At 42.0% G+C, this 19,105-nt stretch overlaps 1 protein-coding gene across 1 annotated transcript; it reads left to right on the top strand.

Moving 5' to 3' along the window:
- Nucleotides 1–9,504: 9,504 nt before the first annotated feature.
- On the top strand, nt 9,505–18,330 carry LOC139265442 (extracellular calcium-sensing receptor-like). Its single transcript, XM_070882450.1, has 5 exons — nt 9,505–9,762; nt 10,271–11,104; nt 12,278–12,505; nt 17,215–17,338; nt 17,423–18,330. The coding sequence occupies exons 1-5, from the start codon at nt 9,505–9,507 to the stop codon at nt 18,328–18,330; spliced, it is 2,352 nt and encodes a 783-aa protein (XP_070738551.1).
- The last annotated feature ends 775 nt before the right edge of the window (nt 18,331–19,105 follow it).

Raw genomic sequence — 19,105 nt, forward strand, 5'->3', positions numbered from 1 at the left:
AGCAAATACAATCCCGCTATTTAAGAAAGGAGGAAGAGAAAAAACAGAGAACAATAGCCAGTTAGCCTGACATCTGTAGTAGGCAAAATGTTAGAATCTGTTGGAGACGTAGTACCAGAACACTTAGAAAATCGTAATATGATTAGGCAGAGTCAGCATGGTTTTATGAAAGGGAAATTGGGTTTGACAAATCTGTTAAGAGCTTTTTCAAGATGTAACTAGTAGGATGGATAAGGGGGAACCAGTGGATGTAGTGTATTTGGATTTTCAAAAAGTATTTGATAAGTTGCCACACAAGAGGTTATTACACAAAATTAGGACTCGTGGGATTGGGGGTAATATATTAGCATGGCTTGAATATTGGTTAATGGACAGAAAACAGAGTAGAAATAAATAGGACTTTTTTGGATTGGCAGGCTGTAACTACCGGGGTACCGTAAGGATCAGTGCTTGGGCCTCAGCTATTTATAGTCTATATTAATGACTTAGGTGAAGGGACTGAGTGTAACGTATCCAAGTTTGCTGATGAAACAAAGTTAGGTGGGAAACGTGAGGAGAGGCTGCAGAGAGATATAGACAGGTGGGCAAGAATATGGCAAATGGAATACAATATGGGAATTGTGAAATTATCCACTTTTATCGGAAAAACAAATAAACTGAATATTTTTTGAATGGTGAGAGACTGGGAAATGTTTGCATTCAGAGGGACGTGGATGTCCTTGTACATGAATCACAGAAAGTTAACATGCAGGTACAGCAAGCAATTAGGAAATCAAATCGTATGTTAGCTTTTGTTAGAATGGGATTAGACAGCTTACTGCAATTATATAGGGCATTGGTGAGGCCACACGTGGAGTACTGTGTACAGTTCTGGTCTTCTTACCGAAGGAAAGGCCTACTTGCCTTCGAGGGAGTGCAACATAGGTTCACCAGATTGGTTCTTGGGATGAAGCAATTTTCCTCTGAGGAGAGATTGAGTAGACTAGGCCTATATTCCCTAGAGTTTAGAAGAATGAGAAGTGATCGAATTGAAACATATAAAATTCTTAATGGGCTTGATAAAGTTAACGCTGAGAAGGTGTTTCCTCTGGCTGGAGAATCTAGAACACGGGGTCACAGTCTCAAAATAAAGGGTCGACCATTTAGGACTGAGAGGAGGATAAATTTCTTCACTCAAAGGGTTGTGAATGTTTGGAATTCTCTATCCCAGAGAGCTGTGGATGCTCGATCGTTGAACATATTCAAGACAGAGGTCGATAAATTTTGGGGAACGAGGGGCATTAAGTTGTAATGCCTTCAAGAGAAGGTGGCGTTGAGGGAGAAGATCAGCCATGATCTTGCTGAATGGCAGAGCAGACTCAAAGGGCCAAATGGCCTATTCCAGCTCTTAATTTTTATGTTCTTATGTTTGACTTTTCCCTTCCCTTCCTCGACTTCTCTCTCTCTGTTTCTGGCAATAGACTAGCAATATTCAGTATAAGCTCACTGACTCCCAAAGCTACCTTAACTACACTTCCCCCACCCTGCTTCCAGGAAGGACACTATTTCATTCTCCAAGGTTCTCCATCACATCTGTTCTGATGATGCCACCGTCCATACCCATATGTCTTCCTTCATCCTTAATCGAGCATTCCCCTCCACCTTTAGTTCATCATAGTTACAGTTCTCTGGGTGCCCTTTGCTGTTGCTCTATGCACTGCCACATGTCTCCCCACTTACTATAGAAATACATCAAACCTGTTTTTTCAAGTTCACAGTCGGATTTCCCCTTGGCGAAGCACTCATTATGTTCCCTACTTTGATACCGTTTAAATAAAGAGAACGTTGATACCGCTTTTGCAGTACCGTTCTGTCTTATAACAGTATCATATACACGGCAATAGGTGCAGACTGTCAGTCCCGCTATTCATCGTGGTGCTAAGTTGTCGTATATATAAAATATAATTGTAGATTACCGGCAGTAATGTTCGATAAATAGATGATCATCAATATATTCCCAACTTATCGAGTCAGAGGGTGATGTTTTATCATCTGTGTATGTGAAATGCCACAGAAAGATATCCACGAATGATCATGTATTGAACCAGATTCTGCGCAGGTATATATATATTGTACGGAGATTTGATTTAAAGTGCAAAACAAGTAAACAATGAGATTGTTACACATATATTAGCAGTCCAGGAAATGTATTAAATGTTGATGTAGATGCCTGGCCTCAGTTTCCTGCCGTGTCTGAGAGAACAAGATGTGGCCTCAATCAGTGGCAGATTTTAATTAAGTTAATCTTCAACCTCTCCATTGTTGAAATGTTTCCCTAACTTTGCTTTTTAATTACGATTTAGATTTGAATTAGGAGTATCCGTAATAAGATGGATGAATTAACTGTGCAGATAGATGTTAACAAATATGATGTAATTGGGAAATAGGGAGACGTGGCTCCAGGATGATCAGGGCTGGGAACTCAACATCCAGGGGTATTCAACATTCAGGAAGGATAGAATAAAAGGAAAATGAGGTGGGGTTAAAGAGGAGATTAATTCAATAGTTAGGAAAGACATTAGCTTGGATGATGTGGAATCTATATGGGTAGAACTGCAGAACACCAAAGGGCAAAAAACGTTAGTGGGATTTGTGTACAGACCTCCAAACAGTAGTTGTGATGTTGGGGAGGGCATCAAACAGGAAATTAGGGGTGCATGCAATAAAGGTGCAGCAGTTATAATGGGTGACTTTAATATGCACATAGATTGGGCTAACCAAACTGGAAGCAATACGGTGGAGGAGGATTTCCTGGAGTGCATGAGGGATGGTTTTCTAGACCAATATGTCGAGGAACCAACTAGAGGGGAGGCCATCTTAGACTGGGTGTTGTGTAATGAGAGAGGATTAATTAGCAATCTCGTTGTGCGAGGCCCCTTGGGGAAGAGTGACCATAATATGGTGGAATTCTGCATTAGGATGGAGAATGAAACAGTTAATTCAGAGACCATGGTGCAGAACTTAAAAAAGGGTAACTTTGAAGGTATGAGGCATGAATTGGCTGGGATAGATTGGCGAATGATACTTAAGGGGTTAACTGTGGATGGGCAATGGCAGACATTTAGAGACCGCATGGATGAACTACAACAATTGTACATTCCTGTCTGGCGTAAAAATAAAAAAGGGAAGGTGGCTCAACTGTAGCTATCAAGGGAAATCAGGGATAGTATTAAAGCCAAGGAAGTGGCATACAAATTGGCCAGAAATAGCAGCGAACCCGGGGACTGGGAGAAATTTAGAACTCAGCAGAGGAGGACAAAGGGTTTGATTAGGGCAGGGAAAATGGAGTACGAGAAGAAGCTTGCAGGGAACATTAAGACGGATTGCAAAAGTTTCTATAGGTATGTAAAGAGAAAAAGGTTAGTAAAGAAAAACGTAGGTCCCCTGCTGTCAGAATCAGGGGAAGTCATAACGGGGAACAAAGAAATGGCAGACCAATTGAACAAGTACTTTGGTTCGGTATTCACTAAGGAGGACACAAACAACCTTCCGGATAGAAAAGGGGTCAGAGGGTCTAGTAAGGAGGAAGAACTGAGGGAAATCTTTATTAGTCAGGAAATTGTGTTGGGGAAATTGATAGGATTGAAGGCCGATAAATCCCCAGGGCCTGATGGACTGCATCCCAGAGTACTTAAGGAGGTGCCCTTGGAAATAGCGGATGCATTGACAGTCATTTTCCAACATTCCATTGATTCTGGATGAGTTCCTATCGAGTGGAGGGTAGCCAATGTAACCCCACTTTTTAAAAAAGGAGGGAGAGAGAAAACAGGGAATTATGGACCAGTCAGCCTGACCTCAGTAGTGGGTAAAATGATGCAATCAATTATTAAGGATGTCATAGCAGCGCATTTGGAAAGAGGTGACATGATAGGTCCAAGTCAGCATGGATTTGTGAAAGGGAAATCATGCTTGACAAATCTTCTGGAATTTTTTGAAGATGTTTCCAGTAGAGTGGACAAGGGAGAACCATTTGATGTGGTATATTTTGACTTTCAGAGGCTTTCAACAAGGTCCCACACAAGAGATTAATGTGCAAAGTTAAAGTACATGGGATTGGGAGTAGTGTGCTGACGTGGATTGAGTACTGGTTGTCAGACAGGAAGCAAAGAGTAGGAGTAAATGGGTACTTTTCAGAATGGCAGGCAGTGACTAATGGGGAACCGCAAGGTTCTGTGCTGGGGCCCCAGCTGTTTACATTGTACATTAATGATTTAGACGAGGGGATTAAATGTAGTATCTCCAAATATGCGGATGACACTAAGTTGGGTGGCAGTGTGAGCTGCGAGGAGGATGCTATGAGGCTGCAGAGTGACTTAGATAGGTTAGGTGAGTGGGCAAATGCATGGCAGATGAAGTATAATGTGGATAAATGTGAGGTTATCCACTTTGGTGGTAAAAACAGAGAGACAGACTATTATCTGAATGGTGACAGATTAGGAAAAGGAGAGGTGCAACGAGACCTGGGTGTCATGGTACATCATCATTGAAGGTTGGCATGCACGTACAGCAGGCAGTTAAGAAAGCAAATGGCATGTTGGCCTTCATAGCGAGGGGATTTGAGTACAGAGGCAGGGAGGTGTTGCTACAGTTGTACGTGGCCTTGGTGAGGCGACACCTGGAGTATTGTGTACAGTTTTGGTCTCCTAACTTGAGGAAGGACATTCTTGCTATTGAGGGAGTGCAGCGAAGGTTCACCAGACTGATTCCCGGGATGGTGGGACTGACCTGTCAAGAAAGACTGGATTAACTGGGCTTGTATTCACTGGAGTTCAGAAGAATGAGAGGGGACCTCATAGAAACGTTTAAAATTCTGATGGGTTTAGACAGGTTAGATGCAGGAAGAATGTTCCCAATGTTGGGCAAGTCCAGAACCAGGGGTCACAGTCTAAGGATAAGGGGTAAGTCATTTAGGACCGAGCTGAGGAGAAACTTCTTCACCCAGAGAGTGGTGAACCTGTGGAATTCTCTACCACAGAAAGTTGTCGAGGCCAAATCACTAAATATATTCAAAAAGGAGTTAGATGACGTCCTTACTACTAGGGGGATCAAGGGTTATGGCGAGAAAGCAGGAAGAGGGTACTGAAGTTGCATGTTCAGCCATGAACTCATTGAATGGCGGTGTAGGCTAGAAGGGCCTAATGGCCTACTCCTGCACCTATTTTCTATGTTTCTATGTTTCTATGTTTTCAGTTGCTGGAGATAAAACGGGTGCTGCGATATTCTGATATCTAAAAATCATACCTGATGGTGATCATTAGCAGGATCAAAACTTGTTACATTCTCTGGGCACTGGTAGTTGTTTCATCGGAAAATTGTTACTCTCTGCTGGGATTTCAAAGTTTACCTATTTTTATGAGATGTGAATTCTATTCTCTGTAGATTCGACCAGCCGATAGTGTGACACAACTGAATTAATAGATTTGTCCCAATGTGCACCATTTCATAGTTAGAGATTTCCTACAGTGGTTACACTTCTAAAGTAATTAATTGTCTGTAAACCGCGTTGGGACGTCCTCAGGCCATGTAAGGCAATATATAAATCTAAGATTTTTCCTTATCTAGTGAAAGATCCCTTGCAATAAACAATGACTCGGTTTTTGATTTTCGTTTTGCTAGCTGCTACGTCTGCTCGTGAAACGCAGGATATCGCCTGTAAGCGTCGAGCAAAAGATAATTTACCCGATTTATCTGAAGATGGGGATATCATCCTGGGTGGAATATTTACCGTGCATGTAGATGCGAATCAGGACGTTCCTACATTTACCTTTACTCCAACAGAGACAGAATGCACAGGGTGAGTCGACCTCTTTCCGTGAACAACTGTCCCTTCATTTGCTGTGCAAAACCAAAAACTTCACTCCTTCACCAGTCCGATATATAATCTTCTGGAATCGATGGTTAATTATCATCTGGTGGGTTGAATCGGAGTATAATTTCCTCAGAATGATCATCCTTCAATTATTAAATTTAACATTGTACATCGAAGTAAAACGTAGAATTAATCGAGAGTAGAATATTTAATTCTTGTAAAGCCTTTATATTGCCAGTCCTCGATAAAAGTCGCGGCGTATTGAAGACGAATTTCTAATGGAAAGCCTAATAGTAAATGTAATGCGTCGAGGGTACGTTAAATACATATCACACTGGGATTGGATGTTGAGTGGCAGCGCTGATATTGGAACTAGTAAAGCAATGTTATGTTACTATCTATTAATATAATCTGAACACTGATCGGCAAAGATGTACTAAAGCATGTCCGACACTCTGGTACAGTTGCTATGAAACCTAATATTTGCTGAATAGCGTGAAACATTCTGAATCGTGGAGTCCAGAGTGCAACTGAGGAGAAATATCTGCTGTTCTGAACACCTTAGACGACTAGGTGTTGTACAGGCAGCGAATTCAATGAATTAGATTGGAACTAAAAACACATGCGGGTGTCTGCAAAGATACCACCACTAAGATCTTAACTTTGGGTTGATAATTCCGTCATTTCCTTCTTCCTAATGTAAAGGTTGCTCGATAATTGGTTACAAAATCGTTTTATTTTCGTATAAGGCACAGATTCAGCTGCAGTGTATGTAGAGCCAGATGAACTACTATTGTACTTCAATTAGCGGCCTAGATTTTGCGATCAGCAGCGAAGCAACAGCACTCACCCTTCATTGAGTTTACAGCTGGCCACAGAAATTCGGTGGGCTTTTTCACGGCAATTTACGGCAAATCAAGCAGTATCCTTTGCAGGGAATCTGGGATCCGTGTGAGCAGCGCAAGCAAACAGCCAGGCTCTTCAACCAATCAGATTGAAGAATTCTTGCTGAGACTCGCAGAGTCCAAAGCATGAAGTTAAGTTGGAATATTTAATTCTTAAAATCTTGTACAGAAAGCGAAATAAAAAGTTGCAACATAAAAATGGATTAAGAGAGAAAGATTAAAGAGTGAAAGAAAAAGCAAAACAAATATATATTTTTAAATTCTCCAACAATAATTAAAACCTGACGGAATGAAACTCTCCATTTGTAAAAGTACATTTTCAGTTCAGGAGCGGTTGTTTGGCAGTAATTAAGACTTATTGTGCAGCGAACAACTCACTTTCATTTGAATGGGCAAACTTTTCCTGGCGTGTTTAGTGGGTATCACAGCGTCAGTTTCCACATATATGTTGATGACACCCAGCTCTACCATACTACCACTTGTCGCGATGCCTTCACGGTCTCCAAATTGTCAGACTGCTTGTCTGACATCCAGTTCCGGATGAGCAGAAATGTTCTCCAATTAAATATTGGGAAAACTGAAGCCATTGTTTTCAGTTCTCGCCACAAACTCTGTTCCCTATCCGTTGACTCCATCCCTCTCCCCAACTTCTGTCTGAGGTTGAACCACACTGTTCGAAACCTTGGTCTCATATTTCACCCTGAAATGAGCTATCGATCACATATCCACAGCATAACTAAGGCTATCTATTTCCTCCTCCTTAACATCGCCCGTCTGCGCCCCTGCCTCAGCTCATCTGCTGCTGAAACCCTCATCTGTGCCTTTGTTACCTTTAGACTTGATTATGCCAATGCATTCCTGGCTGGCCTCCCACATTCTACCCTATGTAAACTAGAGGTGATCCAGAATTCAGCTGTCCATGACCCAACTCACACCAAGTCCTGTTCACCCATCACCCCTGTGCTCACCGACCTACATTGGCTTACGATTAAGCAACACCTCAATTTCAAAATTATCATCCTTGTTTTCAATTCCTTCAATGGCATCGCCCTTCACTATCACTGTAATCTCCTCCAGCCGCACATCACCTCTAATTCTGCCCTCTTTAGCATTGCTGATTATAATCGCACAACCATTGGTGGCTGTGCCTTCAGCTACCTGGGCTCTAAGCTCCGGAATTCCCTACCTATACCTCTCCACCATTCTACCTCTCTTTCCTCTTTCAAGATGCTCATTGAAAGCTACCTCTTTGACCAAACCTGCCCTACTTTCTCCTTATGCAACTCGGTATCACATTTTTAAAATCTCATAATAATTCCGTGAAGTGCCTTGGGACATTTCACTATGTTAAAAGCGTTATATAAATACAAGTCATTGTTGTTGTATAGTGAATAGATACCCGAACTTCCTGCCCTTAGGTATATTTGAATGTAGAATCTCCCTCTGAGGTTCTTTTATAGAGAAGCTTCTGGACGAGCAGGGCAATGGGGCAGCAACTTCTTGATTTGCTTGTTTAACTGCGCATGTGCGGACACCGCTAGTTGTTGTCCAATTTATTGCATAATAACTATGAGCACTGATAGCCTTCACATTACTCACCGCAATATCCGGGTTGTGTCTTATCGAAGTGAGTGTGAAAAAGTAGAAAGTTTATGGCGTGCATGGATATTTGATGCATTTGTTGTGACCAACCTGATCCATCTTTTCTTGTGACAACATGTATTAAAATGTAATATCATCACTCATAAGAACATAAGAAGTAGGAGCAGGAGTATGCCATTTAGCCCCTCAAGCCTGCTCCACCATTCAATAAGATCATAGCTGATCTGATCATGGACTCAGCTCCACTTCCCTGCCCACTCCCCATAACCCTTTACTCCCTTATCGCTCAAAAATCATTCTATCTCCACCTTAAATATATTCAATGATCCAGCTTCCATAGCTCTTTGGGGCAGAGAATTCCACAGATTTACAACCCTCTGAGAGAAGACATTTCTCCTCATCTCAGTTTTAAATGGGCGGCCCCTTATTCTAAGACTATGTCCCCTAGTTTTAGTTTCCCCTATGAGTGGAAATATCCTCTCTGCATCCACCTTGTCGAGCCCCCTCATCATCTTATAAGTTTCAATAAGATCACCTTTCATTCTTCTGAACCCCAATGTGTATAGGCCCAACCTACTCAACCTATCCTCATAAATCAACCCCCTCATCTCCGGAATCAACCTAGTGAACCTTCTCTGAAAAGTCTCCAATGTAAGTATATCCTTCCTTAAATACGCAGACCAAAACTCCAGGTACTCCAGGTGTGGTCTCATCAAAACCTGTACAGTTGTAGCAGTTTAGGGTTAATGTTTAATATAACCACTTAATCGAGTAACTAAATAGCAACGTTGGCGAATATTAATTGAACAGTCAAGATAATTGAAATTATAATGTGAATACATGTAACTGCAGCCACTTTCAATTACTACATATATATTTAGCTATAGCTATTTAGTACAGGGCTCCTGTTTCGCCATTCGATGAGAATATTCCTTTGAATGGGGCTTCCGATCATATTTCTGATTAGAAAGAGAAAAATCCAGCTGATGGTCGTTACTGTCTGAATATTTTTTTCCTGGGTTTCGGTGTATCTACAAAACGAAAAAAATGTGTTCTAGTTATATTGTGTAATATCTGATTGAATTATGTATCGGATCTTTTTATATGTCCCGCAGTTTTCTCTTGTCAACCTTTCGCTTGGTGCAGACCATGATTTTTGCTATTGAAGAAATAAACCAGAATAAAGCTCTTCTACCAAAAATAACTTTGGGATATAAGATCCTCGATGACTGCTCCTCCTCCGCGATTGCATCAAAAGCGGCGCTCGCTTTGGTCAATGGACAAGAAGAACTAATCGATTACCCAGAATGTAGAGGGTCCTCCAAGGTCGCTGCCATTGTTGGTTGTGACATATCCACGTCCTCCATCGTAGCTGCAAGGACAATTGGGTCTTTCGGAATTCCGATGGTAACGTGCCAAGTATTTAACTGCATTTTCATTAAGACGATGTTTGGCTTTCTTCGGTCAATTTTTAGTGCATTGCCGCGAATGGAAGCCAACCAAAAACACGAAAAAAGTCCCAGGTTGGATGCCGTGTCAAGACTGAGTTACTCGATCCAGGGCATGAATTGCTCTGGTCGCAATGTGTAGCGACAAAAAAATCGTAATAAATAAGTTATATTGGAACATATTTACAATTCCACTAGCGCATTCGCATGTTTGAAATCTATTGGAACTAGTTTGATGCAACTACAATACCGATCAATGGGAATTTTAGCCCACAATTTGTCACTTTTTATGCAAAATATTGAAAATTGTCCTATTAATCCCAATTAATGGTTGAATGCTTTAATATTCTAATTATATACAAACATCTAATGATTCGAAATGAAAAGCTTGCAATAAATTCCTTGTGTATAGCCAATTCAAAGAACGCTGAAGGCAAGTTTCCATATATTTATACTTTTCTATACAGGTTAGTTACTTCTCTACTTGCGCCTGCCTCAGCGATAAGCGAGAATACCCGACGTTTTTTCGAACTATACCAAGCGACAACTATCAGTCCAAACTTCTCGCTAGACTGATGAAAACCTTCGGCTGGACTTGGATTGGAACAGTGAGAAGTAACACCGATTACGGTAATTTTGGAATGCGTGAGTTCATTGAACAGGCTCAGAAATTTGGGGTTTGCATTGCGTACTCTGAGTCATTTTACAGGACTGATCCTGCGGAGAAAATAAGCAGAGTCGTGCAGGTGATCAAACAGGCGACCACAAGGGTCGTGGTTGGGTTTTTTCATCCCGGAGAGATGCGAATTTTGCTTAAGGAAATTAAGCGTCAAAATGTAACCGGCATCCAGTGGATTGGAAGTGAAGGCTGGGTTACAGAAGATCTACTCCCGCCTGAAGAAAGAGCAAGTCTTCTGGTTGGGACAATTGGCCCCGCAACCCGCAGGACAGAGATAGTCCGCCTCAGAGAGCATCTTCTCAAAGTTCATCCTTCCAGGTTTCCTGACAGCATTTTGGTGAAGGAGTTTTGGGAAACTCTATTCGCGTGCTCTTTAAGGACGGATAATATGACACACCCAAGAAATTCTGCATTTCAGGTGCAGCAATGCACAGGGCAGGAACAGTTGGATGGGATAGAAAACGCATATCTTCCAGCAATAATGGATGGAAGTTCCTACCACGTGTACAAAGCGGTCTATGCTGTCGCTCACGCACTGCACGATCTGCTGTTGTGTGAAGAAGGCAATGGGCCCTTTATCAATGACACATGTGCTCAGATTGAAGATTTTGAGCCGTGGCAGGTAGGAAAACATGTACTTTTTATTTTAGCGCAACCCTTCCCAGATAGAAAGCACCTACAATGTGGACAGGCATCACCGTGGTTTGACGCGTTAATTATTCAATTTTCATCCGTGACACCTTGTTCACGCTGTACTTTAGCAACCAATTATATTTTAAGGATCAGACCATATCTTCAGCGAATGAGATAAAAAGAATAACACGCCAATACTCAAAACATGAAAAAAAAGAGAATACTAGAAGTGAATTTCAAGCCAATAAATTCCTGCAACAGTAAGGCTGATATAAAAAAAGACGCATTATTGTAAAAATAAAACAGGAAACTCTGGAAATACTCAGCAGGTCAGGCAGCGTCTGTGGAAAGAGAAACGTTTCAGGTCTAGAAAATGTTACAGATGTAACAGGTTTTAGTCAAGTACAGAGGCAGTGAAAAGAGGTGGTGGGGAGAACAAAGAGGAAGGTCTGTGATAGGATGCAAGGCAGGAGAGATTAAATGACAAAAGGGATGAGGGTGCAGGGTAAAAGGGGTGGTAGTGGGACAAGTAAAGAAAAAAAGAAACGGATTTAGTAGCGCCTTTCACGACTTCAGGACCTTCCAACACGCTTCCAGCCAATGACATACTTTTGAAGGGCAGTCACTGTTGTAAGGTAATCAATTTGTACACAGCCATGTCGCATAAACAGCGCAGTGACAAATGATCAGATCATCTCTATTGGGTATTGGTTGAGGGATAGGTGTTGGTCTGGACAAGGGAAGAGCTCTCCTGCTCTTTCTAATACTGCTGTGGGGTATTTTACTTCTGATTTGAAGGTCTCACATGAAAGACGGCGCACCGGACTGTGCAGCACTCCTACAGTACTGTTCTGAAATGTCAGCCTGGATGATATAATCCAATTTCTGGAGAGGGACGTTAACCCACAACATTCTGACTCAGACCCAAACGTGCTGACACTGAGCCACAGCTATCATTGTTATTTTAAGCTATGACCCATGTTCAGAAACATGTGAATGAAACCAATGGTCGTCGCTCAAAGATTATTTAATTCTTTGACTGTCCTGTGGTACTTTTCCAGCATTTCGGTTATCAGTTAATATACATGAATTTGAATGTATATATCTATGTGCACCTTATGCTTTTGACAGGTGAAGACTTACATGCAATGTTCTTCTGTAGCTCCTCCATTACCTACACACAGTCCATTTCACCACTGAGACTGGGGAGATCGTGTATTTTGATGAAAATGGTGATCCAGTCCCAACATACGAATTAATAAATTTGCAAAGGAATGTGAAGGGAACTGTAGAAATTGTAAACATTGGCTATTATGATGGTTCCGCGCCTTTGGGACAAGAGTTTGTCCTGAATATCGGGGATATCGTATGGAGCAGCGGTGGAAGTAAGGTATGTTCCTGAAGATTGTCGTTGAAAAACCGTGAAAAAGCACTGAGCTTCAGAACCGCAAAATTCCAAACAATTGCGTGTGTGCGTTTTTATTATTTCTTTAGATGTGGGCGTGATTGGCAAGGTCGGTATTTATTGCCCATCCCTAATTGCCATAGTTTAATACAATTGACCGGCTTTCTAGACCAATTCACAGGGCAGCCTGCTCTCCTTTTTTTATCTCTCTTTTCTTTCCATCATAACTTTTTGATGGTCTTGAAAATACTGCTGTTTCGCCGAGATTCTTTTCCGTTTTGTTATTGTTATTGTTGTTATTAATTCGTCTCAACAAGATTCAATCTGGATGTAGTTGGATGATGACTATCATGGGATTAGTTCGTTCAAGTGGCCCGTATACAATAATGATCTTCAGTTAATCACTCAGAGCTAACAGATGAAATTATCATAATTAGCTTGGAAAAAAATCTGCAGCGACAGTGAATGTGAAGTGAGAGGCAAGTTGCACCAATAAGCGTAGAATTGCACCTCCACCTCCCCCACAAATTGCGTTCTATTTTCTACAAATTAGCACTGAATTCTAAGGATCTTTAAAAAAATTAATTCTTGGATTTGGGCACCGCTGGCGAGGCTGGCATTTAGTGCCCATCCCTAATAGCCCTCGAGAAGGTGGTGGTAAGCCGCCTTCTTGAATAGTTGCAGTCCGCGCGGAGAAGGTGCTCCCACAGTGCTGCTAGGGAGGAAATTCCAGGATCTTGACCCAGCGACGATGAAGGAACGAGTTTCCAAACTATGCTCACAGCCACCAATTTCTCATCTTTTCCTCGTCTCTCAGTATTGGAGTATTGGATGTCGCTGAATGGTCACAAATGTTGATAATTAAATAATTTAGCAGAAAGCAGCGTATTATTTTTCCTTTTCCACATAATTAGGATATTTAGATTAATTGCGCAGTTCACAAAAGCAGTTTTTATTCAAATTATGCTTGATATATTACCTATAAATATCATCACTCTACAGCATTATCTAAGTTATAATAGGCAAAGGGACATGGTCCATAGTTCGCCCAGAGTTAACCCATTAGAAAACAATATAATTTCACAATTCCAGTGATGTAAGTACTTGAACATACTTAAATGTCTTTTAGTTTCAAAATCTGCGTGAAATTGACAAGTGTTAGTTGACGTTTGCAATTCTTTGATACAAATCCTGATGACGGAAAAACGTAGAAATATTATATAGAGCAGGGGAGTGGAACTAATTGAAAAGCTCGACCAAATCATAGAATCATAATAGTTTACAGCACGGAAGGAGGCCATTTCGGCCCATCGTGTCCACGCCGGCCAACAAGAGGCTATCCAGCCTAATCCCACTTTCCGGCTCGAGGTTATGGCACTTCAAGTGCACATCCAAGTACTTTTTAAATGTGATGAGTGTTTCTGTCTCTACCACCCTTTCAGGCAGTGAGTTCCAGACCCCCACAACCCTCTGCATGAAGATATTTCCCCTCAACTCCCCTCTACACCTTCTACCAATTACTTTAAATTTATGCCCCCTGGTTGTTGACCCCTCTGCTAAGGGAAATATCTAGGCCCCTCATCATTTTATGCACATAAATGAGTTCTCTCCACAGCCTCCTCTGTTCCAAGGAAAACAAACCCAGCCTATCCAATCTATCCTCATACTAAGATCCTCCACTCCCGGCAACATCCTCGGAAATCTACTCTGTACTCTCTCCAGTGCAATCACGTCCTTCCTGTAATGCGCTGACCTTAAATAGATGCAGTACTCCAGCTGTGGCCTAACCAGTGTTTTATACAGTTCAAGCATAACCTCCTTGCTCTTGTATTCCATGCCTCGACTAACAAAGGCAAGTATTCCATATGCCTTCTTAACCACCTTTCTTCCTGGCCTGCTGCCTTCAGGGATCTGTGGACCTGCACTCCAAGGTCCCTTTGTTCCTCAACACTTCTCGGTATCCTACCATTTAATGCATATTCCCTTTCCTTGTTAGACCTCCAAAAAATGCATTATCTCACACTTCTCCGGATTAAATTCCATTTGCCACTGTTCTGCCCACTTGACCAGTTGATTGATATCTTCCTGCAGTCTGCAGCTTTCTTCTTCATTATCAACCACACAGCTGATGTTAGTATCAACTGCAAACGTCTTAATCATATCTTCTATATTCGAGTCTAGATCATTGATAAATACCACAAAAAACAAGGGTCCTATTACTGAGCACTGCAGAATGCCACTGGAAACATCCTGCCAGTTAAAAAACACCCATCAACCATTACTCGTTGCTTCCTGCCTCTGAACCAATTTTGGATCCAACTTGCCACTTTGCCCTGGATCCCATGGGCTTTTACTTTCGTGACCAGCACAGGCACGATGGGCCAAATGGCCTCCTTCTGTGCAGTATCTTCCGAATCCAATTTCCTTTTCTGGCTCCCATGTTAGCTGACATAATTAACGGCTTGTTCTCCTCAGGTACTATCTCCCTCTCTTTCAAATCTGCTGTCATCACCCCTCTCCTCCAAAAAGCAACCCTTGACCCCTCTGTCCTTGCAAACTACCACCACATCGCCATCCTCCCTTTCCTCTCCAACATCCTTGAATGTGTTGCTGCCTCCTAAATCTGCGCCTATCTTTCCCACAACTTCCTGTTTGAAATCCTCCAATCAGGTTTCCGCCACTGCCACTGTACCGAAACGGCTCTCATCAAAGTCACAAATGACATCCTTTATGACAGTGACAAAGGTAAACTAACCCTCCTCAACATTCTAGACTTGCCTGCAGCCTTTAACGCAGTTGACTACCCCATCCTTCTCCAATGCCTCTCAGCCATCACCCAGCTTGGTGGCACTGCACTTGCCTGGTTCCATTCTTATTTATCTAATCATAGCCAAAGAATAACCTGCAATGGCTTCTCTTCCTGTACCCACATCATTACCTCTATGTCACCAAGGATCTATCCTTGGCCCCCTCCTATTTCTCACCTACGTGTTGCCCCTTGGTGACATCATCCAAAAACACGGCATCATTTTCCACATGTACACTGATGACCCCCAGCTCTGCCTCAATACCACTTCTCTTAACACCTCCATGGTCCCTAACTTGTCAGACTGTTTGTCTGCCATCCAGTCCTGGATGAGCAGAAATGTTCTCCAATTGAATATTGAGAAGACTGAAGGCATTGTTTTAGGTCCTCGCCACAAACTCTGTTCCCGGACCATTGATTCCATCCCTCTCTCCAACTTCTGTCTGAAGTTGAACCAGACTGTTTGCAACCTTGGTGTTATATTTGATCCTGAAATGAGCTTTTGACCACATACCACAGCATAATTAAGACCACCTATTTCCCGCTCTATAACATCGCCCATCTCTGCCCTTGCCTCTGCTCATCTGCTGTTGAAACCCTAATCCATGCCTTTGTTACCTCTAGACTTGACTATTCCAATGTACTCCTGGCTGGCCTCCCACATTCTGCCACACGTAAACTAGAGGTGATCCAAAACTCAGCTGCCCGTGTCTTAACTTGCACCAAGTCCCACTCACCCATCACCCCTGTGCTCGCTGACCTACATTGGTTTCCGGTTAAGTAACGCCCCAGTTTCTGTGTACAGTTTTGATTTCCTTACATAAGGAAGGAAATACTTGCAATAGAGGGAGTGCAACGAATGTTCACCAGACTGGTTCAGGGGGGGGGGGGGGGGAGGCGGGAGGTGGTCTACTGAACAATGGGGGGATTGTCCTATGAGGAGAGATTGAGTACACATACCTATATGCTCTCGAGTTTAGAAGAATAAAGGTTACAAATTCTTGCAGGATTGACCGGGTAGATGCACAGAGGATATTTCTTCTGGCTGACGATACTAGAACCAGGGGTCACAATCTCAGAATAAGAGGTTAGCCATTCAGGATGAAGATAGGGAGAAATTTCTTCATTCAGAGGGTGGTGAATCTTTGGAATTCTCTACCCAAGAGGGCTGTGGTGTTCAATCTTTGAGTATATTCAAGACAGAGTTCGATAGATTTTTGGACATTAACGGAATCAAAGGATCTGGGGTGGATGCAGGAAAGTGGAGGTGAGGTAGAAGATCAGCCATGATCTTATTGAATGGTGGAACAGGCATGAGAGGCCGAATGACCTACTCCTGCTCCTAATTCTTATATTCTTATGTCCAAACATGGCTGCCCATGTCATAAATCGCAGTAAGTCTCGTTCACCCATCCTCCTTCTGCTCGCTGACCTACGTTGGGTCCCAATTAAGCAATGTCCCGATTTTAAAATTCTCGTTCCTGTTTTCAAATCTCTCCATGGCATCGCCACTCCCTATCTCTGTAATTTCGTTCAACCCCACAACCTCTAATTTTGGCCTCGAGCATCCCTGACTATAATCACTCAACCATTCGTTGCTAAGGCCCTAAGCTCTGGAATTCCCTGCCTAAACTTCTCCGCCTCTCTACTTCTCTTTCCTCCATTAAGATGCACCGTAATCCCTACCTCTCTGACCAAACGTTTAATCACCTGCCCTAATTTCTCTTTGTGTTGCTCGGTGTCAAATTTTTGCTTATAATGCTCCTGTGAACCGCGTTGGGATGTTTTACTATGTTAAAGGCGCTATATAAATACAAGTTATTTTTGTTGTTGTGAACATTCTACGATTCTATGAGATGGAAAACAAAATATGTTTTCCTTTGATTAGATTCCACGTGCAATTTGCTCTGAACCCTGTCCACCTGGAACAAGAAAAGTAAGCAGGAAAGGGCAGCCCATATGTTGCTTTGACTGTGCAGAGTGCGCCGATGGCGAGATTAGCAATACCACAGGTATGTAAAGACAGCTATAGCTTGTGCAATTCTGTGCTCACGAGTGCTTTTCGTATTAAAAACTGGAACCTTATATCTTTTCAGATTCCGAAGATTGTGTGACGTGTCCTTTGGAATACTGGTCCAATCCACAAAAAGATCGATGTGTTGGCAAGAAGATAGAATTTCTTTCATTTGGAGAGATTCTGGGATATGTGTTAGTGACGCTTGCTTTAATGGGAGTGTGTTTTACACTGGCCACAGCTGCTGTTTTCTTCCGGTATCGAGAAACTCCGATTGTTAAAGCTAACAATTCCGAGCTGAGTTTCCTCCTCCTCTTCGCACTAAAGCTTTGCTTCCTGTGCTCACTCACCTTCATTGGGGAACCAAACGGGTGGTCCTGCATGTTGCGCCGCACTGCGTTCGGTATTGTTTTTGTTCTCTGTATTTCCTGCATTTTGGGGAAAACCATTCTTGTTGTGATAGCCTTTAAAGCAACTCTCCCTAACAACAGCGTGATGAACTGGTTTGGACCCACACAGCAACGGTTAGGCGTGCTCATCCTTACATTTATTCAAGGTTTAATTTGTACAATCTGGCTAACTGTATCACCTCCCTATCCAGTGAAAAACATGACCTATTATAGAGACATCATTATTTTGGAATGTGACGTGGGATCTTTGAAAGCCTTTTATTTTGTGTCGAGCTATATTGGTCTTCTGTCCACTGTCTGTTTCCTGCTCGCTTTCCTTGCCCGGAAACTTCCAGATAATTTCAATGACGCAAAATATATAACGTTCAGTATGCTGATCTTCTGCGCCGTTTGGATAACTTTTATTCCAGCTTATGTAAGCTCTCCTGGAAAGTACACTGTGGCTGTAGAGGTGTTTGCTATCTGGGCATCAAGCTTTGGTTTGCTTGTTTGTATTTTTGCTCCGAAATGTTATATTATCTTACTGAAACCGCAGAATAACACCAAGAAACACTTGATGGGCAAAGAGCCTTCACAGTAACTCTGATCTTCTTGGTATCTTTAACTACTATGTTCGATCTTAGCTATTACAATGTGTACCTGTTCCATATGAAATTGTTAGTACCTGTATTATGTCCCATATGAACATCTTAACAGTTGTACATATGCTATGTTCGAGCTGCATAGTTCTTATAGCGACATGCATAATTCCTGCTTATTAAACCTAGCTTGGATTCACTGGTGATGTAAAATATATATTTTTTCTAAGAAACGAAGGCAGATGGATTCAAGTTTGTACCATTCTTTAAAGTCCATTATCAATTATACATGTGTGCACACTCAGAGTTGGGTATAACAGACAGGTCGACACGCGAAATTGGGCTGTATAGGACTAAACTATGCTGTGCACCTCGAAGAAGCAGATACTTCCAACAACATAAAATCATAAGAATTAGGACCAGGAGTGGGCCATACGGACCCTTGAGCCAGCTCCGCCATTCATTAAGATCATGGCTGATCTTCGACCTCAACTCCACTTTATTTTCTCCAGAGCAAGTACTAGTTTCAGTTTATCTCTACACACAGGGTAATTTCTCCCTTGGCTTGCTAGTTTAGAATTTGGGAATGTTTAATGATAAAATGATCCTGATTTATTTATGTAATCAAGGAAATTAATGAGAACTTAGCTCATTAGTCTATGGTGGCATTCCTCATAGGTTGTCATGAAAAGCTCAGACAGGCAAATATCGTTCTGCCTATGTTGAAACAATAAACAAAGACAGTACATTTAAAGGATGTAAAAACTTCAAGAAATT

This window comes from Pristiophorus japonicus, chromosome 6 (assembly GCF_044704955.1).
Source record: "Pristiophorus japonicus isolate sPriJap1 chromosome 6, sPriJap1.hap1, whole genome shotgun sequence".
Taxonomy (NCBI): Eukaryota; Metazoa; Chordata; class Chondrichthyes; family Pristiophoridae; genus Pristiophorus; species Pristiophorus japonicus.